Source organism: Carlito syrichta, unplaced genomic scaffold, assembly GCF_000164805.1.
Source record: "Carlito syrichta isolate Samal-C Ts95f unplaced genomic scaffold, Tarsius_syrichta-2.0.1 Scaffold303263, whole genome shotgun sequence".
NCBI lineage: Eukaryota > Metazoa > Chordata > Mammalia > Primates > Tarsiidae > Carlito > Carlito syrichta.
The window spans coordinates 75,914-100,787 of NW_007247359.1; the positions used below are offsets into that span (position 1 = coordinate 75,914).

The window sequence follows — 24,874 nt, forward strand, 5'->3', positions numbered from 1 at the left end:
TCCTGCTGGGTATATTTTCATAGGAAATATGATCAGTACGTTGAAGATTTCTGCAATCCTATATCCCCTGTAGCACTAATCACAGGAGTCAAGCTGTAGAATCAATATAAACATTCATCAATCCATGAGTGGATAAAGAAAATGGGGCAGATATATACAACAGAGTACTATTTCTCCATACACAAGAGTGAAATACTGCCATTGGTAAAAATAGGGATGAACTTGCAGTAGTTATGCTCAGTGAAACTGTTAAGTGAAAAAACCAGAGATAAGTGATCACCCTTACACGTGGAGTCTTATTTTATTTTATTATTTTATTTGAAAGATGAGGAGTACAATTCAGGGTTAGGTATACAAATATTCATTATGCAGGTATCCTTGTTGATGAGGTGTGCCCTCTCTCCCCTGGCAGTTTCCCTCAACTGCCAATCCCATGCCCCCTTCCTGGCAGTTTCCCACTATTGCCAATCCCTTTCTTTCTTTTTTTTTTGAGTTGGAGTCTCACTCTGTCGCCCAGACTGGAGTGCAGTGGCCGCTCGCGGCCACCGCAGCCTCGATCTGCTGGGCTCTGGCGATCCTTCCGCCTCAGCCTTCCGAGTAGCCAGAATTACAGGCATGCGCTACCACGCCCGGCTGATTTTTTTGATTTATTGTAGAGATGAGGTCTCGCTGCCCAGGCGGGTTTCGAACCCGCGGGCTCAGGCAATCCACTCACCTCAGCCTCCCAAAAGCGCGGGATTACGGGCTGAGCCACCGAGCCCGGCTTTAAATACGATTTTTTAATGACATTCTTGAGGTGGCAGAATAGTAATTAGATAGCACCCACAGATAGCCATGTGGAAGTTTTGATGAACATTCAAGTTAATATTACTATCCAATCAGCTATGGTTAGTGACTAGCCAAACATGCGCATACTGAGTCCAAGCCCATATTAGTTACGTGATGTTTATTCATCAGGGGCTTGTTGAGGTCCTGACCCTGTGCCAGGCACTGGGGACAACAGGGTCTTTGTCCTCAGGATCTTACCTGAAAGGGGTGGGAGAGAAAGGCAATTACAAGCAAACGAATCAACCGGATGGTTTCAGATCTGGGCAAAAGTTGTCAGAGGAAGTCATCTCTGAGCGTGACAGAGTGAGATGGGATGGGATGGGGTGGGTTGGGCAGTCCAGGAAGGTGCCTCTAGGATGAGTAAGGATTTCTGTGACCCAGGTTGTCTGGGACTCAGCACAGTTGATAGTTGATAGTCATGATTATCAGAACCTGTCCTAGAAGATTCTCTGGAAGAAGCACTTGTTTGGCCCAGAGTCTATTCTTGCTTGTCCGATCCCACAAGGAGACCCCTTGGCCTGGAACCTCGTGCATCTCCAGGTCTCCCAGGTTGCTCACTCGCTCGGCACAGTGGGGGCTCCTCATCAGATCCCTTCTCACCCTGCCGTCTTTATCAGTGTTTACTCCTGTGCAGTCATCTTAGAAGGGCTTGTGTTACAGGATGACAGTGATGACTTTACCCAGAAATTTGAAAATTTCAGAGGTAAAAATTGGAACCATATCATCTTTCTAAATGTTGAGACCTGATGTTTTTTTAAATTCTCACCTGAGAAGGGACTTACTGTAAATTTGTCAAATCTCAGGACATTAAAAAAAATCACTATTTCTCACTATGGCAATATGTGATTTTTTAAAAAGTGTATATTAGCATCTAAAAGTAGGAAGAACCTCAACTAAATGAGGCTTTATAGAATTCATTGAATAGTTTCATTTAGCTGTTGACCAGTGAAAAAAGTGTTGTCAGAGTTTGACCACTGTTTTTCTAGAACATTTGTAGTAAATACTTGTTGAATGAACAAAGGACTACATAGAAATCTATATAATCAGTACCATATCCAATTATCTTTTACTCTTCAGATTAGCAGAGTCACTGAATAATTTATAAGTATGTAGATCTATCTCCCAAACCATAGTATTTTGGAACTGTTAAGGACCATCCTGTAGTGTAACCAACTGCATTAAATAGATACAGAAGCATGAGGTATGTGGTGGTGACAACTTTAAGGCTGTGACTTAACCAGACTAGAACTCAGTTTCTAGAATGTTCTGTTATATCACAGCAAGCTGGTAACTGACCCTTGTGTTTATCGTCCATTGTGATGGCAACAAAGAGAAGATTGAGAAATTAAGATAAAAACTTCAGTACTGTTCTTTCTATACCCGAATCTTTGATCTTCAGTCTTACTTAGAAAAGTTTATGTTGAAGATCTATTCAAAACTGAAGATAAAACCAAGTATGAACATTTCTTTCTTGGAGTGTAAAGATGGGGAAGAGATGCTTCTTCCCTGAGCCTACGAAGCCCTTCTTTGCTCTTTAGGGAAGTGGAGAGAAGGGAAGTTGAGTTATTTTTTAAATTTTTTTTTTAACACTGACTACTGGGAGTTGTTTACTTGTCTTTTTGTTTTCTGGGATAAAGGTAACTGACTTAAGTTTTTTTTTTTTTTTTTTCCCTGACTTAAGTTTTAAAAAGTTGAGACCATAAAAACAGTTCCTGTGTTTGCCATAAAGGTGACGGGTATTGGCTTAAGAAGTTAATTCTTCTTGAGTGAAAATTAACTTCTAAATCAGTGCTAGCATCCATTTTCCACCTGACCACTCACAATGTGAAGGCGGATTAAAAAGCAAGAAGACCCATTCTCTGATGAGAGACTGTGCCATGTTGGAACAACTCTGCTGAGGATTTAAGTGTGTACATTCACAAGGTGACCTTGTATATGTATTTCCTTGTTTGTTGTTTGGACTAGGAAGCCCTACCGATGCTTGTTGAAAGCCAACAGAGATTTAGTGGATTGAAGGTTTAAAGTATCTAGGTCGAGGTCCCACTAGGCAAGATGAGTGACCATTCTGAGGTGTTCCTATTTCTTGAATGGACATTTTAGAAAAGGATCCTATTTTTCTGTGCTTATGTTGTTGATCTCTGTATATGTAATCTTTGAGAGTGTGTTTGGGCATGTTTCTTGTATGTAGATTTCTTTGTATGTTATTTTAAGCACTGACCTTGGAATTTTTACCAAAAAGTGATTTAATTCTGTCTTTTTTTTTGAGTCAGGGCCTTAATTTGGCTCAGGCTGGAGTGCAGTGTCTTCACGACTCACCTCAGCCTCGACCTCCTGGGCCCAAATGATCCTTCCACCTCAGCCCTGCAAGTAGCTGGGACTACAGGTGCACACAACAATCCTGGACTAACTTTTAAAAAATTTTTGTTGAGATTAAGTCTCACTATGTTGCCTAGGCTGGTCTTGAACTCTGCCTCAATCCTCCGGCCTTGACCTCCCAAAGTATTGGGATTATTGGCATGAGCCACCGTGCCCGGCCAATTTTATCATTTTATTTTTCACAATTTATATAGGTTTTAGATTGGGAAGGCTGCTTAAAGGATATGATGAGTATTTTAGTGATATTAAATGTATTCAAGGCTGGGCACAGTGGCTCTGGCTTGTAATCCCAGCATTTTGGGAGACTGAGGTGAGAGGATTGCCTGAGTTCAGGGGTTCAAGACCAGCCTGGGCAACTTGGTGAGACCTCTTCTCTACCATAAATCAAAAAATTAGCTGAGCATGGTGGTGCGTGCCTGTAGTTCCAGCTACTTGGAAGGCTGAGGCGGAAGGATCGTGTTAGCCCAGCAGGTTGAGGCTGTGGTAGCCCAGCGTGCTACTTCACTTCAGCCTGGGTGACAGTGAGACTCCGACTCAAAAAAAAAAAAAAAAAAAAAAAGTATTCAGCTGAATTTACCTTTTGGTCCTAAAACTTGACATTTTAGATTTAGATCAGTGAAGTACTGTGTCTTAAGTTTCGTAACTGGATTCAATTCTGATTTAATAAGTGTACTGACTGAATAAAATGCCAGTGATTTAATTAACAAGCATGTTTAACAGGATGCACTGTATATTAGTTAAAAGTGAAGCAATTAGAGTAGCAGCCTTCCCTGCTGCATGGAAAAGACTGAATCACCCACACAGCCTCTCCTGAGTGAAGCTAACCGTTTGTATTTTTTTTCCTCCAGGGTTTGGAAATCCCTTGTCTCCAGGTTGCTGGGATTGACTTCTTGCTCAATTGACTCACTCACTCAATGGAGACAAAGAGAACTGATGCTCCGTGCTGATTCGTATTTGAATCAAAGCTTTGGGGAGTGTATGCCTTGTTTGTGGAAAGAACCAGTGACACCATCACTGAGCTTCCTAAAACTTCTGAAGATAAGAAGTTAGAGGATTCTATACTTTCTTTTGAACATTTATAATAAATATTTGCTCTGGTTCTGGAGCCCAGGACTGCTGGAGGTGCAAGTGACAAGTCTTGCAAGTGGCCTTATTCCAACTCCAGCAATTCCCCAACAGAACTTAGAGAGTCTGATTATATACAGTCAGTCTCAAGTGACAGGAAACATGCCAACTCAGTCCCTCTTAGTGTACATGGATGGACCAGAAGTGATGGGCAATTCTCTTGGCACCCAGATGGAGATAGAGGATGCCATGTCAATAAAAGGGACTGCTGCTGTTCCCTTCAGAGCTCCGCAAGAAAAAAATGTCATCCAGATCGAGGGGTACACGCCCTTGGACTGCATGTTCTGCAGTCAGACCTTCACACATTCAGAAGACCTTAACAAGCATGTCTTAATGCAGCATCGGCCCACCCTGTGTGAACCAGCAGTTCTGCGGGTCGAAGCAGAGTATCTCAGTCCTCTTGATAAGAGTCAAGTGCGGGCAGAACCTCCAAAGGACAAGAATTGCAAGGAGAACGAAGACTTTAGCTGTGAGGTGTGTGGGCAGACATTTAGAGTCGCTTTTGATGTTGAGATCCACATGAAGAAACACAAGGACTCTTTCACATACGGGTGTAACATGTGCGGAAGAAGATTTAAGGAGCCGTGGTTTCTTAAGAATCACATGCGGACACATAATGGCAAATCCGGATCCAGGAGCAAATTGCAGCAAGGCTTGGACAGTCCAGCGACCATCAACGAGGTGGTGCAGGTGCACGCGGCTGAGAGCATCTCATCTCCTTACAAAATATGCATGGTTTGTGGCTTCCTATTTCCAAATAAAGAAAGTCTAATTGAGCACAGCAAGATGCACACAAAAAAATCTGCTTCCGGTACCAGCAGCACACAGACAGACTCTCAGCCCGAGGGAATGCCATCTCCGAGGGAGGAGTTCCTGCAATTTTTAAACCTAAGACCCAAGTCTCATCCTGAAACCGTGAAGAAGCTTGTGAAGCGGATCCCCCAGCTGGACCCGTTCACCACCTACCAGGCTTGGCAGTTGGCCACCAAAGGAAAAGTTGCTGTTGGCCAAGAAGAAGTGAAGGAATCGGGGCAGGAAGGAAGCACCGACAATGATGACTCCAGTTCGGATAAGGAACTTGGAGAAATTTGGAGCGCCAGTAAAAGCCATTCGGAAGGTTCTGGAAAGTCCAAAACAAATAAAAACAGTTGTACAGGCATCTCGCAAGATAAAGAGAAGTCCCGACACTCCAATGGTGAAGTGCCTTCTGGGGACGCGGACCCCAAGTTGTCCGGCAACAAAGAGAAGCCGACACACTGCTCTGAGTGTGGCAAGGCTTTCCGAACCTACCACCAGCTGGTCTTGCACTCCAGGGTCCACAAGAAGGACCGGCGAGTGGATGTGGAGTCGCCCACCACGTCGGTCGATGGAAGGCAGCCTGGGACGTGCTCTCCGGACCTTGCCACGCCTCTGGATGAAAATGGGGCCGTGGATCGAGGGGAAGGTGGTTCTGAAGATGGATCTGAGGATGGGCTTCCTGAAGGGCTCCACTTGGGTAAGCTGCTGGGGCATGTCCTGTTCTCTCCTCTTCCTGTTCCCCCTCTGTCTTGCTCTTCCTTTGTCCCGTTTCCCCCTCTGTCCTGTTTCCCTCTCTATTCTATTTCCCCCTCTTTCCTGTTCCGCTCTCTGTCCTTTTCCCTCCTCTTTTCTGTTCTCCCACTGGCTTGTTCTCCGCTCTGATCTGTTGCCCCCTCTGGCCTGTTCCCCTCTCTGTCCTTTCCCCTGCCACCCCCGTCTGTTTCCCCCTCTGTCCTGTTTCCCCAGGGTCAAGTCCAGGCTCTCTTTGGTATCACTCTGTATAAGTCCTTTAACCTCTCAGGGCCTTAATTTTCTCTTTTCTGTAATAACAGGGTTGAGTTAAAAGGCCTATCAGGGTTTCTCCTTGTTCTGAAAATTCTGTGATTTTATGTTTTGTTCACAAAAAACACATTTTCATAACTCGTGCATCAGCCTAAAGTACTGCTTCTTAACTGACTTGATTTTATCCCCATTTGACACCTGCTAATGACTGCAGACATTTTTTGGTTGTCACAACTGTCTTTGTGTGTGTGTGCGTGTATACACATGTGGGTATGGGTGTGCTTGTGTGAGCATGCTGGCATCCAGTGGGCAGAGACCACGGACACTGCTAAACCCCGTGAAAGGCACGAGACAGCCTCCTCATCAAAATATTATCTGGCCCCAAATGCCAGTAGTATCGCGATTGAGAGGCCCTAGCCTTCACTTAAGTGTTTCTGACATTCCTGATCTTATCTGTCAAAACAAGCTGTTTTTACAGCAGTGAACTTTCCTGTATGTCAAACCTAGTTCTCAGACATTTATTCCGAATGAATTTCTAGTGGTCATAAAGGGGTGCTGGGAATGATCATCAACTGGAGCCAAGGATATTCTTTTTTTTTTTGAGTTGGCATCTCACTCTGTCACCCAGACTGGAGTGCAGTGGCCGCTCCCGGCCACCACAGCCTCGACCTGCTGGGCTCCGGCAATCCTTCCGCTTCAGCCTTCCTGGTAGCCGGAATTACCGGCATGCGCTACCACGCCTGGCTGATTTCTTGATTTATTGTAGAGATGAGGTCTCGCCAAGTTGCCCAGGTGGATCTTGAACCCGCGGGCTCAGGCAGTCCACTCACCTCAGCCTCCCAAAGGCGCGGGATTACAGGCTGAGCCACCGAACCCAGCTTCAAACATATTTTTGAGAAATCTCATCTGCTCTGTAAACTTTTCAGTGAATGATGAGAACATGAATTGGCCTTTGAGACTCCATCTTATCAGAGAGGCCTTGTGTTGTAACAGACGCCTTTTCCTCATCTGAGTGTAACTTGACTGGGTGTTTGACGTCCTCTGAGGACTCTGAGACCACAGTGCATCTGACATGTTGTGTTGGACCCTTTTGTTCTTAGTTAATGGTAGTTTTTTTCCTGATCATGTGAACATAAGAGGGCAGTTGTTATTTTTTTTGAGTCGGAGTCTCACTCTGTCCCCCAGGCTGGAGTGCAGTGGCACACTCATAGGCACCGCAGCCTCTACCTGCTGGGTTCAGGCTATCCTTACACCTCAGCCTTCCAAGTGGCTGAAACTATAGACGTGCACCACCACACCTGGCTAATTTTTTTGTTTTATCATAGAGACTAGGTCTCACCATGTTGCCCGGGCTGGTCTCGAACCTGTGGTTCAGCCAATCTTCTGGCCTCCACCTCCCAAAGTGCTGGGGTTATAGGCATGAGCCACCACGCCTGGCTGAGAGCAATAGTTTTTAATATCAAATATTTAGGATGTTTTGAGTTTTCTGGGAGATAGGAGACCTAGCACTTAGCCTTCTACAACTCTTCAGTTTTCAGGAATTTAGAAAATACATTATGATGTCTTCATGACATTTAAAAATGACTTTTAGGGCTCAGTGGCTCAGCCTATAATACCAGCACTTTGGGAGGCAGAGGCAAGTGGATTGCCTGAGCCCACTGGTTCGAGACCAGCCTGGGCAACTTGGTGAAATTTCATCTCCACAATAAGTTAAAAAAAAAAAAAAAAACTAGCTGGGCGTGGTAGCATGTGCCTGTAGTTCTGGCTACTTGGAAGGCTGAGGTGGAAGGATCGCCAGAGCCCAGCAGTTCGGCGCTGGGGTGGCCATGAGCGTGCCACCGCATTCCAGCCTGAGTGACAGAGTGAGATTCCAACTCTAAATAAATAAATAAATAAAATGTTTAAAAAAAAAAGACTTTTAACACAGGCTTCTACTTGGCTAAGTGACTTCTACTGGTGTCAGTACTGTTTGGGGTCCCCATGAAACACCCCAGTGTCCTGCAAGAAATGCAATGGCCAGTCCCCAGGAGGTGGGGTGGGAAACCATCAGGGAGGGTTGAGTACCTGGTCACAGGTGGAGTGCCACACTTGTTCTGGTTCTGCCACTGCATTGTTTTGTGACCAATTACATATTGCTTAACTTCTCTTTGCCCCAATTCCCTGTTGGCAAAATTGGCTCACCATCCCTTGTCTTCCACCTCCCAGGGATAATTTTAACAGCCTATTTGTAAAAAGTTTGCAGTCTTTTTTTTTTTAAAAACACACCACTGAACTGGGTGCGGTGGCTTATGCCTGTAATCCTAGTACTTGGGAGGCCGAGGCAAGGGGATTACCTGAAACCAGGGGTTCAAGAGCAGCCTGGGCAACTTGGCGGACCTCATTTTTATAATAAATAAAAACATTAGCCAGGTGTGGTGGCGCACATCTGTGGTTCCAGCTACTTGGAAGGCTGAGGTGGAAGGATTACCTGAGTCCAGGATGTCAAGACTGTTGGCCATGAGCCTGCCACTGCACTCCAGCTTGGTTGACAGAGTGAGACTCTGACTCAACAAAATAAAAGTAAACAAAGGTAAATACCACTGTAAAGTCAAAGATGATGCTTGAAAGAGCAGGAAGGAGCCAGGTAGATGTGGAAATGTCATGTTCTTTGTTCTATAGTCAAGGCATTTCATAGCTTTTTGGATATGATGCAAGGTCCCATAAATCCTGACACATAGTTAGGAGTAGGAAATTGCAACAAGGTGCAAATCTGCCGTAAATCCAGCTAGCTCGGCATGATTGTAAGAAAGAAAGCTGGGCATTCTATGTTTAGGAAATGGATTTTTCCAAACTTGTCTCTATTATTATGTGGTTTCTATAGTTAGATTTATCTTATTGTGCTGTCAGCCTGGCTTTCTTTAGATTTACTTTTAGGAGATCAACAAACAAAATAATTACGATACCTCTTTAGATCAAGGCTTGTCTCTGTCTTATAGATGGATATACTTTCCCTAGAGGGGAGATTAGGAATAATAGAAATGGAGAGTCCTGTCTTCTCTCTCTGAAGGCTCATTGAGGTGTGCCTGTCAGCTGCTTCTTTTTGGTTTTTGTTTTTTTTTTTGGGTTGGAGTCTCACTCTGTCACCAAGGCTAGAGTGCAGTGGCATGCTCATGGCCACTGCAGCCTCGACTTCCTTGGGCTCAGGCAATCCTTCTGCCTCAGCCTTGCAAGTAGCCGGAACTACAGTTGCATGCTACCACACCTGGTTAAGTTTTTTATTTATTGTAGATTTATTTATTATTGGTCTCACTCTGCCAAGTTGCCCAGTCTGGTCTTGAACCCATGGGCCCAGGCACTCCGCTCGCCTCAGCCTCCCAATGTGCTGGGATTATAGACTTGAGCCACCACGTCTGGCCAGCTGCTTTTTAAAATTAGTAAGCTGTAAGCAATCTACATACACAAGATGCAGAAGGAACAGGGAAGAGGCCTTTTAATTGGACATAACAGTTTTGCAAGGCAAAATGACCAGTTGAATCATGCTAGTATTTAAGAGTTGGCCAGACTTTTGTTGTAGTCATTCATATTGTAATGTATATAATAGGATCTGCAATGAGGGGTCTCTGTCACCCAGGCTGGAGTGCAGTGGCAAACTCATGGCCACTGCAGCCTCAACTTGCTGGGCTCAGGCAGTCCTGCCTCAGCCTTCCAAGTAGCTGGATCCACAGGTGTGTGCCACCACATCCTGCTAATTTTTTGATTTATTGTAGAGACAAGGTCTCACCATGTTGCCCAGGCTGGTCTCGAACCCGTGGGCTCGTGAAATTCTCTCGCCTTTGCTTTCCAAAGTGCTGGAATTACAGGCGTGAGCCACCGCACCCGGCAATGAGGGGACTTTTATTGGAACTTACACTTTCATTTTGGTGGGTGATGTTTTCATTGAGGCACATCTGACTGTCTCTTGGAGGCTGTGTGCATTTGCAGTCTAGTCATCCTGTAATTAGGCCCAGTGGGCTTCTCCTGTCGCAGATAGGACACACTGTCGTGATTATCCTGCAAAGGTTGAAGTTCAAAGTTTAACACATTGTTATTTAGGGACAGATTTTGATTTGTCAGCTCTGTTTTGCCCACGTGAGTGCTGTGGACAATATCATCTGCTTTCCAAAACTTTATTAAGTTTTCACAAACTTTCCTAGGTGTTTGTCCAATACTAAAATTTATTTTCTGTTGCGATTAGGTTGTGCTTGCTACCCTCTAGTGGTAACTTGTGTAATCTTAAGATTAAAAAGTATTTTTCTTACAGGTGGTTAGAAGAATTGACAGTTTATACTGGCTCGTTTTCTTTTTTTCTTTTTTTTTTTTGAGTCGAAGTCTCACTCTGTCACCCAGGCTGGCCTCAGGCGATCTTTCCACCTCAGCCTTCCAGGTAGCTGGAACTACGGGTGCATGCCACTGTGCCCTGCTAATTTTTTTCTGATTTATTTATAGAGATGCAGTCTCTCCAAGTTGCCCAGACTGGTCTCTAACCTGTGGGCTCAGGCAACTCTCTCACCTCGGCTTCCCAAAGTACTGGGATTATAGGTGTGAGCCACTGCGCCCGGCCCACTGGCTTGTTTTTTAAGTTACTTATTCTGAAGAAGATGGCTTTTGCAGCCAGTGTGGTGCACCCATCTTCAGGTGGCCAGGTCCTGCTTGCTCGGAGTTGTTGAGAACAGGAAGCTGCCCATGCAGTTCAATCTGTTAAATGATCTTTCTTGCAGGGCACGTGGCTCATGCCTGAAATCCCAGCACTTTGGGAGGCAGAGGCAAGATAATTGCCTGAGTCCAGGAATTTGAGACCAGCTTGAGCAACATGGCAAGACTTCGTCTCTATAATAAAAAAATTATCCGGGTATGGAGGCACGTGCCTGTAGTTCCAGCTACTTGGAAGGCTGAGGGGGAAGTATTGCCCAGGAAGTCGAGGCTGTGGTAGCCATGAGCATGCCACTGCGTTCCAGCCTGGGTGACAGAGACTCCAACTCAAAACAAAACAAAAATATGATCTCGCTTGTGATTAGGCAAATAACTGAATCTCTAGTGGTGTACTCTGCTATACCCAAAAAAGAAAAAACCTACACATATAGTGCACATGTTATAAAACAAAGTTTCAAACAACTTCAGAATAGCATTTAGTGTGTTTTTAGCCTTTTTGATTCTATAGTATTAATATAACAATTTTTTCATGCTTTTCAGAGATGTTTATATCCAAAATATTTAAGTCAAAATGCCTTTTTCATGTGCTTCAGCCGCCTTCTTACAAATATTTTTGTTTCCGCTTTAAGATAAAAATGATGATGGAGGAAAAATAAAGCATCTTACATCCTCAAGAGAGTGTAGTTATTGTGGAAAGTTTTTCCGTTCAAATTATTACCTCAATATTCATCTCAGAACGCACACAGGTAAAGAACTTTTTTTTAACATGTATTAGTTAAAACTTATGTCATTCTCTGATTTCTTGTTCAGATTGTTAGTCATTGGAGTAGCCTATGAATAGATGTATATTGTGTTGATTGCAGCTGTTATTTTTATTCTTTTAGTACCACTGTAGCTTGTTTGTTTTGTAGTTAATTTCTTGTTTAGTTTGTGATTACTGTATCCTGATTCTCATATTTTTAAAACCCCCAATATTTTGAAATGCATCTTTTCTATATCTTTACACCTTAGAATGAAATGAAAATATATTCAATAGTCTTTCGATTGCAGAAGCAGCTGTAACGTCATGGTGTAGGAAGCTGCGTGGACTTGAATTTCACCTCTTTCATTTACTAGCGGTGCAGCCTTGGCCAAGTTATTTAACCCTTTTATTTTATTTTATTTTATTTTTTTAGCTGTGAAAGTAGAATAGTAATATTCACTTCCATAGGGCTCTTGGGAAGATAATATAAATTAGAAGCATTGCTGTTATTTTATTTTTCTATTTAAAGTTTGTGTTCAAAGTTTCAAATATTCAATATAGGAAGGGTGATAAAGTAAACCTCAAGAGAAATCCTGAGTATGAAGATCATTAGATAGAGAAGGGAAAGGGAAAAAAACCCAGGTTTTCTCAATAATAGATTCTTCTAGTTTCCAAAGACTTATTGATACTTCTTGTAAACTTCTGTTAAGAGAGCATCATTTCTTGTTTTAGGTGAAAAACCATACAAATGTGAATTTTGTGACTATGCTGCAGCCCAGAAAACATCCCTGAGGTATCACCTGGAGAGACATCACAAGGATAAGCAGATCGATGCTGCTGCTGAAGCCAAGAATGACGGCAAAAGTCAGGACCCGGAAGATGTACTATTAGCTGCCGACAGTGCGCAGACCAAAAATTTGAAAAGATTTTTTGATGGTGCCAAAGATGTAAAGGGCAGTCCACCTGCAAAGCAGCTGAAGGAGATGCCTTCTGTGTTTCAGAATGTTCTGGGCAGTGCTGTCCTCTCACCAGCACACAAAGATACTCAGGATTTCCATAAAAATGCAGCCGATGACACTGCGGAGAAGGTGAACAAAAATACTACCCCTGCTTTCCTGGACATGTTAAAAAAGAGACCGGCGATTGAACCTCAGACAAATCACCTCATCTGTAAAACCGAAGCGGCTGTCACTCCTCCTCCTGACGGCAGTGCCACCCCTAACGCTGACATCAACTCCAAAGAGAAGAAAACCGAGATTGCAGCAGACTGCAAATACAAGCCGAGCCCCGATTGTCTTGAGAAACCTTTAAACTTGTCCCTTGGGGCTCTTCACAGTTGTCCGGCCATTTCTTTGAGTAAAAGTTTAATGCCAAGTATCACCTGCCCGTTTTGTACCTTCAAGACATTTTATCCAGAAGTTTTAATGATGCACCAGAGACTAGAACATAAATACAATCCCGACATTCATAAAAACTGTCGCAGCAAATCTCTGCTTAGAAGCAGGCGCACTGGATGCCCACCAGCCTTGCTGGGAAAAGATGTGCCTCCCCTGTCTAGTCTCCACAAACCCAAGCCCAAGTCTGCCTTCCCAGTGCAGTCCAAGTCCCTGCCGTCGGAGAAGGTAAAACAGAGCCCACTTGGGCCAGGCAAGGCCCCTCTGGCTTCAGGAATGGACTCGAGCACTTTAGCCCCAAGCAACCTGAAGTCCCATCGGCTACCGCAGGGCATCGGGGGCCAGGGTGCTGCCACTGCCAGACAGCAGCAGTCTGAGATGTTTTCTAAAGCCAGTGTTTCTCCCGCACCGGATAAAACAAAAAGACCCGAGACAAAGTTAAAGCCTCTCATGGTAGCCGCTCCTCAGCCCGCCCTCGGCAGCAGTAATGTCAATGGCGCCTTTGACTACCCTCCGAAGAACGACAGCCCGTGGGCCCCTCCAGGAAGAGATTACTTTTGTAATCGGAATACGAGCAATGCCACAGCAGAATTTGGAGAGCCCCTTCCAAAAAGACTGAAGTCTGGTTTGGTCACTCTTGACGTCGACCAGCCTGGGCCCAACTACCGCAGAGGCTACGACCTCCCCAAGTACCACGTGGTCCGAGGCATCACGTCGTTGCTGCCTCCAGAGTGTGTGTGCCCCTCGCCAATATTGCCCCCCAAAGCCAGGTTCCTGAGCTCCGGTGAGGTGGATGCTCCCAGCATGCTGACTGTCCAGAAGCCCTATGGTGGTGGCGCTGGGCCATTGTTCACATGTGGACCCGCCAGCAGTCCAGCATCCAGTTCAGCGCTAGAAGGTATTGTATCGGGGCATCATGCATGTGTGTTTATGTGTTTTTTTTTTTTTGAGTTGGAGTTTCAGTCGCCCAGACTGGAGTGCAGTGGCCACTCCCAGTCACTGCAGCCTCGCTTGCTGGTCTCCGGCAATCCTTCCGCCTCAGCCTTCCGAGTAGCCGGAATTACAGGCATGTGCTACCATGCCTAGCTGATTTTTTTTTTTGTTTTTTTTGAGTCGGAGTCTCACTCTGTAGACCTGCTGGGCTCCGGCGATCCTTCCGCCTCAGCCTTCCAAGTAGCCGGAATTACAGGCATGCGCACCACGCCTGGCTGATTTTTTTGATTTATTGTAGAGATGAGGTCTCGCTGCCCAGGCGGGTCTCAAACCCGCGGGCTCAGGCAATCCACTCACCTCAGCCTCCCAAAGGCGCGGGATTACAGGCTGAGCCACCGAGCCCGGCTTGATTTTTGATTTATTGTAGAGATATGAGGTCTTGCTGCCCAGACGGGTCTCCAACCCGCGGGCTCAGGCAATACACTCACCTCAGCCTCCCAAAGGCGCAGGATTACAGGCTGAGGCACTGAGCCCGGCTGTGTTTTTTATTTTATTTTATTTATTTTGAGTTGGAGTCTCACTCTGTCACCCAGACTGGAGTGCAGTGGCACGCTCCCAGCTACCGCAGCCTCGACCACTAGGCTCTGGCAATCCTTCCACCTCAGCCTTCCAAGTCGCTGAAACTACACACGTGCGCTACCACGCCTGGCTAATTTTTTGATTTTATTGTAGAGATGAGGTCTCCACCAAGTTGCCCAGGTGGGTCTCGAACCCGCGGGCTCAGACAATCCACTCACCTCAGCCTCCTAAAGCGCTGGGATCACAGGCTGAGCCACCGAGCCCGGCTTATGTATTTTTTAAATTGTATGTTTTTGAGACTCCCACTCTCTTGCCCAGGCTGGAGTGCAGTGGCATGATCACGGCTTACTTCAGCCTCGACCTCCTGAGCTCGGGCTGTCCTCCCATCTCAGCCTCTTGAGTAGCTGGGTCGCATGGTGTGAGCCACCATGCCAGGCTAATTTTTATTTTATCTTATTTTTTTTTTTTTTTGAGTTGGAGTCTCACTCTGTCGCCCAGACTGGAGTGCAGTGGCCGCTCCCAGCCACCGCAGCCTTGACCTGCTGGGCTCCGGCGATCCTCCGCCTCAGTCTTCCAAGTAGCTGGAACTATAGGCGCACGCTACCAGCCTGGCTCATTTTGATTTATTATAGAGATGAGGACTTGCCAAGTTGCCCAGGCGGGTCTCGAACCCGCGGGCTCAGGCAATCCGCTCACCTCGGCCTCCCAAAGCACTGGGATTACAAGCTGAGCCACCGAGCCCGGCTAATTTTTTGACTTATTGTAGAGACGAGGTCTCGCCAAGTTGCCCAGGCTGGCCTCAAACCCATGGGCTCAGGCACTTCTCTCGTCAGGGCTTTGTGTCAGGCCTTCTAGAGTTGTGATGCCTGTTCAATCTCAGTTAAATACAATCAGTCTCTGTGTTCTCAAGTTCCCCATCGATGGATGCAACCAGTTGCAGATGGAAAATATTTGGAAAAAAAAAATGGGTGGTTGTGTCTGTATTGAACATATACATACTTTTTTCCTTTGTCTTTATTCCCTAAACGATTAAGTAAACAGGCTGGGCATTCCGTGGCTGATTTTGAACCCCTGGACTTAGGCAATCCTTTTGCCTCTGCCTCCCAAAGTGCTGAGTTTACAAGCTTGAACCACTGTGCCCTAAGGGACAACTATTAAGTGAATTTAAAAATAACATTATTTTCCCATATGTGTAAATCGTAACCCTTGTAGATGCCGTGGAGTCTCCCATGGAAACATTTTTCTGGTGACAGCATTTGGTCAAGAGATCTGGCACATCACCTGTGCATGAGAGTCCCGTCCTGGCTCAGGTCCCCCTTGGTGGATTTGATCAAACCACAGCACCTTCCTTTATCGGATATAAGCTCTGCTGGTTTGTGTTGCCCCAAAGAGACAAGATTTGTTTTAAGCCTTTCACTTTGTGTTAGTTTCCAATTAAGAATTCTGTGTGGTGGCAACGTTCTGTCGAGGAGTGCCTGACTTTGGTCTGGTAGGGATAGTAAATTAAAAAACAACTACTTTCACACACTCCAGTGGATTTTATAAAAATAGTAATGGATCAGTAATTTTTGCTGATTTAGTCGTCATTTTTTTCCCCACCACAGTGCTTAAAATGGACATGAATCAAAACTGTCTCTATCTGAGGGGAAAGGTCTCCTGAGTGTTGCAATGTTAAATCTTCTTTTACATTTTTTTTTAAACTTCTAAACAGTTGTGGTTCATGATGTGTATATGCTTAAAATATTTAGGCTACCATTTGTTTTGTCTTTTAATTCTTTCTAATGACAACCGAGAACCCAGATATTTTTAGCTTTAGTGATTTCAACAAAATTCTGTGCTAGCAAATGTTCTCATAAAAAACAATTCAGCTGTAGCTATGCAAACATACATGTGTGACTTGTAGATTGTGTTAGGAATTTTAACAATCGACCTCTAACAACCCTTGTGCATCTTACCTAGTTGCTTGACTTTTACTCTAAGTGTTCTTTGCCCCTTTTTTCCAACCAGGAAAAAGGCCTGTGTCATACCAACACTTATCTAGCAGCATGCTACAAAAGAGAAACTATGAGAATTTTATTGGAAATGCACATTATCGACCAAATGACAAGAAGACATGATTTCCTAATTTGGGGGAAAAAGGTGAGCGTATGTTTAATTAAATTTAATGTATTGATTTTACTTAATTGTAAATCAACCACCTAGCTTGTTTGATATAGCACAGCATAAAATTACTTCAAATTTAAATTTATTTATTTTTTTTTAGGTGTTTTACAATTTAGAGTGCTCAGGGTTTTTGGATATCAGTGATGATGAGGATAGTAAAAACAGTCTTCATAGTGACTAGAATTGACTGAACATGTGTTTTGTGCTAGACATTGAATAAAGTGGTTTTTTGTTTGTTTTTGTTTGTTTCTTTTTGAGTCAGAGTTTCATTCTGTCGCCCAGGCTGGAGTGCAGTGGCACTTTCACGACTATCACAACCTTGACCTGCTGGGCTCAGGTGATCCTTCTGCCTCAGCCTTCCAAGGAGCTGGAAGTACAGGCATGTGCTGCCATGTCTGGCTAATTTTATGATTTATTGTAGAGATGAGGTCTTGCCATGTTGCTCAGTATAGTCTCAAACCCCTGAGCCCAGGCAGTCTTCTTGTCTCTGCCTCCCAGTGTGCTGGGATTACAGGCATGAGCCACCACTCCTAGCTGAATAAACTGTTTTATAATCAAAGCTTCATTTAATCCATGTTGTGGGGGGTTAGGTCAGGGCCCAGCAGACTAGCCTTTCACCTGTCTTTGTGAATATGGTTTTATTGGAATGTGACCATGCCCATTTGCTTCCATATTGTCTGACTGCTTCCCTGCCGTAACAGCAGTGACAGACCATGTGTCCTGCAAAACTTCAACTGTTTATTGCCTGACCCCTTGAGGAAACAGTTCGTGACCTGGGATTAGGAGGGACTGCACACTTGAGAGATCAGGAGACTGAACCATGGGTGGGCAGCACGTTCAGAGCTCCCGGCTGCCCACATGTGGCAGAGGCCTGGTTTGGGTCCAAAGCCTGTGCACAGCCTTCTAGTTAGAGCTTTCTCAGAGCTTTTGCAAATCTTTTTCTGTTGGGAAAGAGGAACTGTGAGAGGAGCGAGGAGAAGGTTTATTTTGACTTTTGGTTCACATATCAAATGGGTCTTACTAGGCTCAAGTAGTATTATCAGAATTGTATGTGGCAGGGCATGGTGGCTCATGCCTTTAGGAGACGGAGATGAGAGGATTGCCTTAGCCCAGGGATTCAAGACCAGCCTGGGCACCTTGGAGAGACCTGTCTTTACAATAAATAAAAAAATTAGCTGAGTGTAGTGGTGCGCATCTGTAATTTCAGCTACTTGGAAGACTGAGGTGGAAAGATCACCTGAGCCCAGCAGGTTGAGGCTACAGTGGATGTGATTGTGCCACTGCATCCCAGCCTGGGTGACAGAGGGAGACTCTGACTCAAAAAAAAAAAAAAAAAAAACAATGATGCATGGTAGTTCGGTTTATTTAGTTAATTTAGCTAGTTTATTAGTTTGGGCTATACTCGGACTCATTCAACAACACAATGGAATTAAAAATGGGGCTCATGAACAGATTTAGTTCTCTCTCAGTCACCCCTTTGCCCCACAAAACCAACACCAGATGCTCACTGAGCAGTGTAGCCTGCCAGATGCCAGAAGACAAGAAGAGATGCACATGGTCCAGGGCAGAGTCTCCCCTTCATATTTTCACTGGGCCACACGTGGGGCACAGAAATGATGTTCCCCTGGGCAGCAGCTGTGTAGCCCTGCATCCACAGGATAATATATGCAGGCAAGAGAGAGTAAAGTGGTGTCATCACAGGAATGAGATGAAAGCATAAAAGCTAGTTTGTGGACTATAAGGCACAGATGATAGTAATAGATCGCTTGTAGTATCCATTACAGCTGGTCTGTGGCCCCTTTGTGAGTGCTGGGTTGCTGTGCTTGTCTTTCCTTCCACTGGGAGCATCTGTCCACACCCTCCTGGCCTGACAGTCTCCTTGTGAATCTCAGGACCAGCTCACGTGTCCTTTCTGTGATATCCTTGCTGGGAGCCAGGTCTTCCTTCTGCACATGGTCCTCCCCTGTTTGCAGTCACCCTACCTGTGTGTTTGTTGGCTGCCACCAGCTGATCTTGAAGAGGTTCCTTTTGCTTGGAGTGTCATCAATAACATGACAGGTGTTGACTGAACAAACAATGTTATAAACTGTTTTAGCACCTCATCCTGATGGAGGGAGATTATTTTAAGTCATGTTTGTTTTGTTAAATATTCTTGGTTCGTTCCATATATTTTCTTTTCTTTCTTATTTTTTTTTTTTGAGTTGGAGTCTCACTCTGTCACCCAGGCTAGAGTGCAGTGGCACACTCCCGGCCACCCCAGCGTCAATCTGCTGGGCTCCTGTGATCCTTCCGCCTCAACCTTCCAAGTTAACTAAACTACAGGCGCATATTACCACGCCTGGCTAATTTTTTATTCATTGTATTGACGAGGTCTTGCAAAGTTGCCCAGGCTGGTCTTGAACCCACAGGCTCAGGCAATCCACTTGCCTCGGCCTCCCAAAGTACTGGGATTACAGGCTGAGCCACCGAACCTGGCCTGTTTTCCTTTCTTAATGTATAAACTTTCAGAGTTTCTTGTAGGTGGCAATTGCCTTTTTAGGCTTAGTGTAGCTTTTACTAAATTGTGATTCTTGGTTCAATCACTAAGTCATCTTGGAAGTACACCTTGTCCGTTTAGTCTCGTGATGCTCAGTGCAGAAGTTGAATGTGTTGCATTTCTAGGCCCCTTATGTTCTGTTTATTACCCTTAAAAACTTTTTTTTCTAGACTGTATTCAGTTCTTATTTTAATCACTTCTTAACCTTTTTCCCCTCAGGTCTTGATGGATATAAGTGCATTCTCTCCATAAAACTAAATTTGAGTTCATCCCTTGAAAGCGAATGGTGAAAGCTACTGAAATAAGCTGTGATGTACTGTATACACAACGGACGAGGAACATGCTGGGAACACTACAGTTGTGTAAAGTTGTTCTGTTAACTTTTGTACCAAATAGCAATAAAAACTAGTTGAAACAGTTGGGTTGTACACAGATGGGGACTGGAAATCTCTATTTTGTCCCCAGATAATATTTTTTTTAGAATTGACCAAATAAGAAATGGGATTTTTGCATACTTGAGCGCTGCTGAAAAGAAATCATTTGGGTTGGGGGGTGGGATGGGGAGAAGTATACTGCTTGCACCTCAGGTAAAACTCTGTAAATACCTAAGTTGTAAACCTGCTTGTTCAGACACTGTGTATATTCTTTTTCTCTATTATAGTTCATCACGTTGAGCAGTGTCTGCTATCATGTTCTTTCATGTACAATGTATGTTTTTAACAAAACTCTTCATGATTTGTATTATGTTGAATCCTTTGAAATCTCTGGTTGTCTTAACAGAATTGTGAATGGAGGTGTTGACCCTCCAGGTGTGTGCTGTGGATATGGGGGCCAGCCATTCTGAATCTGGCACTCTTATTGAAAATTTCAGTATGTCAACTGAGGAAGGCCCCTCCTTCCTGGCCTCTTCAGATTGTGCCAGAACCTCTGTGCTCTTCAGCTGGGGGTGGGGTGGTTTGTAGGATTTTTGAGTGTGACCACAGAGAAGCAACCTTCTCTTGAGCAGCCAGACACTCAGCAAATGTACTACACTGTATGTGAAGTTATTTAAATTAGTTTTCTCTCAAATTAATCATTTTTGAAGGAAAATTCAGTTATGGGGGGGATATCTGCCTAAGCTAGTATATAAAAATACAAATGCTAAATTATGCCTGTGTATTACAAATATTGGGAAGTCATTTTAAAGAAAATGAAAGGTTTGGGGGGAAATGTTTTCGGTTTGCCTCTGGTAGTGTTAGTATGCCTGGCATTTGGGTTAACTGTGGGCATCTTAAAGAGAAGTATAGACACATCAATTGTAAGGAACGGCCGCCTGACTCCTCCAGTTGTTGGGGAAGAGAGAACCTGTTTCTAGATCTCATTTTTGTCTTCCCATTTTTGGTGGTTTTGAAACAGCAGTGTTTTTCTCAGTGCACATGCAATTTGGGTTTTAGAGAGGCTAGCCACCAGCTGGCTTACTCGATATTTTAAACTTTTGTTCCTTTAGTGTGTCCATGGCTGACTTGATCCAACAGTACGTGGGTTTAGCAACCACAAAATGTTTTATTAAGAAACTGTTTCAAAGATAAATTTGGACTGTTCATTTTTCTGGCCCTGTTCTTTTCCATAGAGCAAGGTTGAAGTCCTCAAAGAATCCTGATTTATATTTTTTTCATTATGCAACATGAGGTGTCCTTGATAGAAGTCTTAGTTCCGGGGCACAGGGAGACCTGACTTGAGACCAGTCTGCTGGCATTGCAGTGAAGTGCTTTGTATCGGGAAAGTGTACACTATTGACCTTTTTTCCTGTTCACACCTGAGCCATATGTACATAATCTAGATTTTGTTTTCATAGTTTTGCACTTTTATAGCCTATTTTTGAAGATGAACACATTTGCAAGATGATTGAGTCAATCTTTGCCTAATTCAATGAATGTTACAGAAAGCTTGCTGTGACGACATTGTCAATCTTAAAGGGGTTATGTGATAATAGAAGGCTGTATTAAAAAAAAAAAATCACCAAATCTATTTGAAAACAAGCCAATTTGTGTTATGCTGAAATTCTTTGGGCTTTCAGATTTCTCCTTTTAACCATATTTCTGAATGCATAAAAATTACTATTTTCCCCCCATAGCCCTTTGTACTTCAAAATATGTCTTTTTTGGTCCATCAGTATTAACTATTGGTATACTACTGGTTTTGTATGTGTTTTTTTTCCTTTGAGACAACAGTACATATAATAGAGGTACAATTCGTTGGATTTTTGTCTATGTATTTATTTCATTCCAGTTTGATTTATTTTAATTGTTGATACTTAAGTTGTCAAACAGTAGACATTACTTGTTTTATTTATGATATATTTCAGCTTAAAGTTATGATATTATATGTGGATGTAAATATAGATTTGGTGTTTTGCACTCTTGGGTTTTGGTCTTTATTGTGTTTCTGATTGTTTTATTTGCCTTTTTATAAATATAGTTTTAAACATACACAATAATAGAGATGAGAGTAATGAAATGAACCCCTATGCTCTGATCAGAACCTGGCCACCCTCACCCCCCTCCCTGGTATATTTTAAAGCAAATCTCAGACAGGATTTAATTTCATCCTTGAAATACTTCAGTGTCTCCAGCAGATAAGGACTCTTCATGATCACACCTGACTATAAATGAAAAATGATTTCTCGTAACCATCTTCTCCCAACCCGTGTCTCTCTCCTGGTTGCCTCAAAGATGTCTTCTCATGTTGCCATCAAGGTCCAGATACTGATCACACCTAGTTTATAGGTTTCACTCCCCACCCAACACACACACTTTTGTGACATTTATTGAAGAAATGGGATTATTTGTCCTATAGATGTTCTCACAACCTTGTTTTGGTTTATTGCATATTTGTGATTTCATTTAATCCATTCTCACAGTCTTATTTTGTTTTATTGCATATTTGTGATTTCACTTAATCCATTTCTCTAGCTTCTAGTCTAGAGGTTTGATGTAGATTTGGGTTCAGTTTTGTGGGGGATGGGACTCTGCCCTTCCTTTCACTTTGCCCCTGGAGACATCGATGTCTGGTTTTCCAATGTGTAGTGATTTTAAGCTTGATCGGGGGCTCAGGTGTGTCCAACTAACCAGCCATCCTAACATTCCCACTAGCCTTTCTCCTTAGGATTTTATCACGGTTGATGAACATAGGAATGTTAAAGAAGTTGGTATTTATTTTTTTTGTTAGAGTCTCTGTCATCCAGGTTAGAGTGCAGTGGCATGCTCATGGCTCAAAATAAAATAAAAATAAAGGTAAAGAAACCTCAAAGGATTATACTGCTACTTCTGTCCAAGTTTGAGTTTTTACTTCATTTTTTTGAGTCAGAGTTTCACTGTCGCTTAGGCTGGAGTGCAGTGGCATACTCATGGCCACTGCAGCCTTGACCTACTGGACTCAGGTGATCCTTCCGCCTCAGCCTTCCAAGTAGTTGGAACTACAGGCATGTGCCACCATGCCCAGCTAGTTTTTTTGATTTATTGTAGAGACGAGGACTCGCCAAGCCGCCCAGGTTGATCTCGAACACCTGGGCTCAGGTAATCCTCTCACCTCAGCTTCCCAAAGTGCTGGGATTACAGGCGTGAGTGCCCAGCTACTTCTTTGATTTTATTTTTGATTACTTGGAAACCTGGGTTCCTAATGACATTGATAGAATGACTCACCTGCTTTATCCTACTGTATGAAGGGGACCCCCAAAATCCAGAATTTACAAAAAAATTGTGTATTCTTACATGTTTAAACTGAAGTCATCTTCAAAGTACTCTCTAATGCAATACACCTATCGAGACTTTTTTTGCACTGCTCAAAAGTTTTTGAACTCGTAAATTGTGATGCCTTTTAGTGCTTCTGCTGTTTTTTTGTTTCACATTTCCCAAATTAGCAAAGCGTTTGCCTTTGTTGACTTTCTTCATCCAGTTGCTCGGGCGAGATCGGGTAAATAGGAAGGGTAGAGCCAGGGGTCTTGCTGTTTTTGGTCCAAAATTGCTGAACACTCAGCACGGTGTGGGCAGATGTGTTGTCATGGTGGAAGAACCAGTCACCTGTTTGCCCCACAACTCAGGGCATTTCTTCTACGATCATGAGACAATCTTCTCAAAACTTCCGAACAATACTTTGGTTGACCATTTGATCTGGAGGAACAAATTCTGAGTGTACTACAAGGGGCCCGCCCTCCAAAAGATAATTCCAGTGGGTTTTTTGGGTTCCCCCTCGAATATAACACACACGATGCCAGGGTTAATACTAGCAACATGGTTGCTAAATGAAGTTTTCAGATTTCTTTTTGTAGTTCTGTTTGTCTGTAGCCCCTGGTTTTCAAATTGTTGTCCCAGACTAACAAAACATCATCACTGAGAAACTGTTAGAAATGCAAATGATTGGGTTCATCCCAGACCTGCTAAATCGGGAACTCATTGGCTGGGGCTAGCAGTCAAATCCTCCAGAGAACACACGTCTCTACTCCATAGATTCCACTCAAGAATACAATGGGACTATCACGACTCACCAGAATCTCAACCTTCTGGGCTCAGGTGATTCTTCTGCTGCAGTCTCCCAAGGAACTGGGACTTCAAGTGCACACCACCAAGACTGGCTAACTTTTATTTTTTTTGTAGAGGTGAGGTCATGCTCTGTTGCTCAGGCTGGTCTCGACTGGGCACAAGCAATTCTCTTACCTCAACCTCCCTATGTACTGGGATTACAGGTGTGAACCACTGTGTCTGACTCCCTTTTTAAAAATTTTTTATTTTTATTTGTTGAGTTGGAAGTCTCTCTCTGTTGCCCAGGTTGGAGTGCAGTGGAACACAAGCCACCGCAGCCTCGATCTTCTGGGCTCAAGTGATCCTTCTGTCTTAGCCTTTCAAGTAGCTGGAAGTACAAGTGTGCACCACCATGCCTGGCAAGTTTTTTTTTCTCTTTTTAAATTTATTGTACAGATGAGGGCTCACCAAGTTTCCTAGGCTGGTCTCGAACCCCCGGACTCAGGCAATTCACTCGCCTCTGCCTCCGAAGTGCTTGGGATTTCAGGCATGAACCATAGTGCCTGGAGGCTAGTTTTTTGATTTATCGTAGCCAAGTTGCTCATGCTGGTCTTGAACCTGTGGGCTCAGGCAGTCCTCTCTCCTCGGCCTCCCAAAGTGCTGGAATTACAGGCGTGAGCCACTGCGTCCAGCTGGGGCTGGGTTTTTGGTTAGTTGGTTTGTATGCCTGGCTCTCACCCCCTTTTTAGAGATAAAGAGTCTCACTGTGTTGCTCAGCCTGGCCTCAAATTCCTGGCCTCAAGTGATCTTCCCATTCTGAAGAGCACATGTGTCTTCTGAAAATCGGATGACTCGAAGAAGACTTATTTGGAGTGTGAAAGCTGGTGGTCTCTCTTCTTGCTTTGATTCTTTCAGTACGTAAACGAATTGAGACCAGCCTGGGCAACTTGATGAGACCTCATCTCTACAATTAAAAAAAATTGCCAGGTGTGGTAGTGCACAACTGTAGTTCCAGCTACTTGGAGGGCTGAGGTGGAAGGATCACCTGATCCCAGCAGATTGAGGCTGTGGTGGCTGTGAACATGCCACTGCACTCCAGCCTGGGCAACAGAGTGAGACTTCTGACTCAACAAAATAAAAATAAAAAAGGGGGTCACAGCCAGGCTTGGGGCTCAGCCTGTAATCCCGCACTTTGGGAGGCTGAGGTGAGTGGATTGCCTGAGCCCGCGGGTTC

The 24,874-nt window shown here is 44.0% G+C and overlaps 1 protein-coding gene across 1 annotated transcript in view; it reads left to right on the forward strand.

Annotated features, from left to right (window-relative positions):
* The window catches only part of ZNF217 (zinc finger protein 217), a 29,446-nt gene extending 9,647 nt beyond the window's left edge, over positions 1-19,799 (forward strand). The window contains exons 4-7 of the mRNA XM_021712427.1: positions 4,255-5,824; positions 11,427-11,543; positions 12,272-13,831; positions 19,364-19,799. Coding sequence (XP_021568102.1) covers positions 4,255-5,824; positions 11,427-11,543; positions 12,272-13,831; positions 19,364-19,434 — 3,318 coding nt within the window. The 3' untranslated portion in view covers positions 19,435-19,799. The remainder of the gene's footprint in view (positions 1-4,254; positions 5,825-11,426; positions 11,544-12,271; positions 13,832-19,363) is intronic.
* The last annotated feature ends 5,075 nt before the right edge of the window (positions 19,800-24,874 follow it).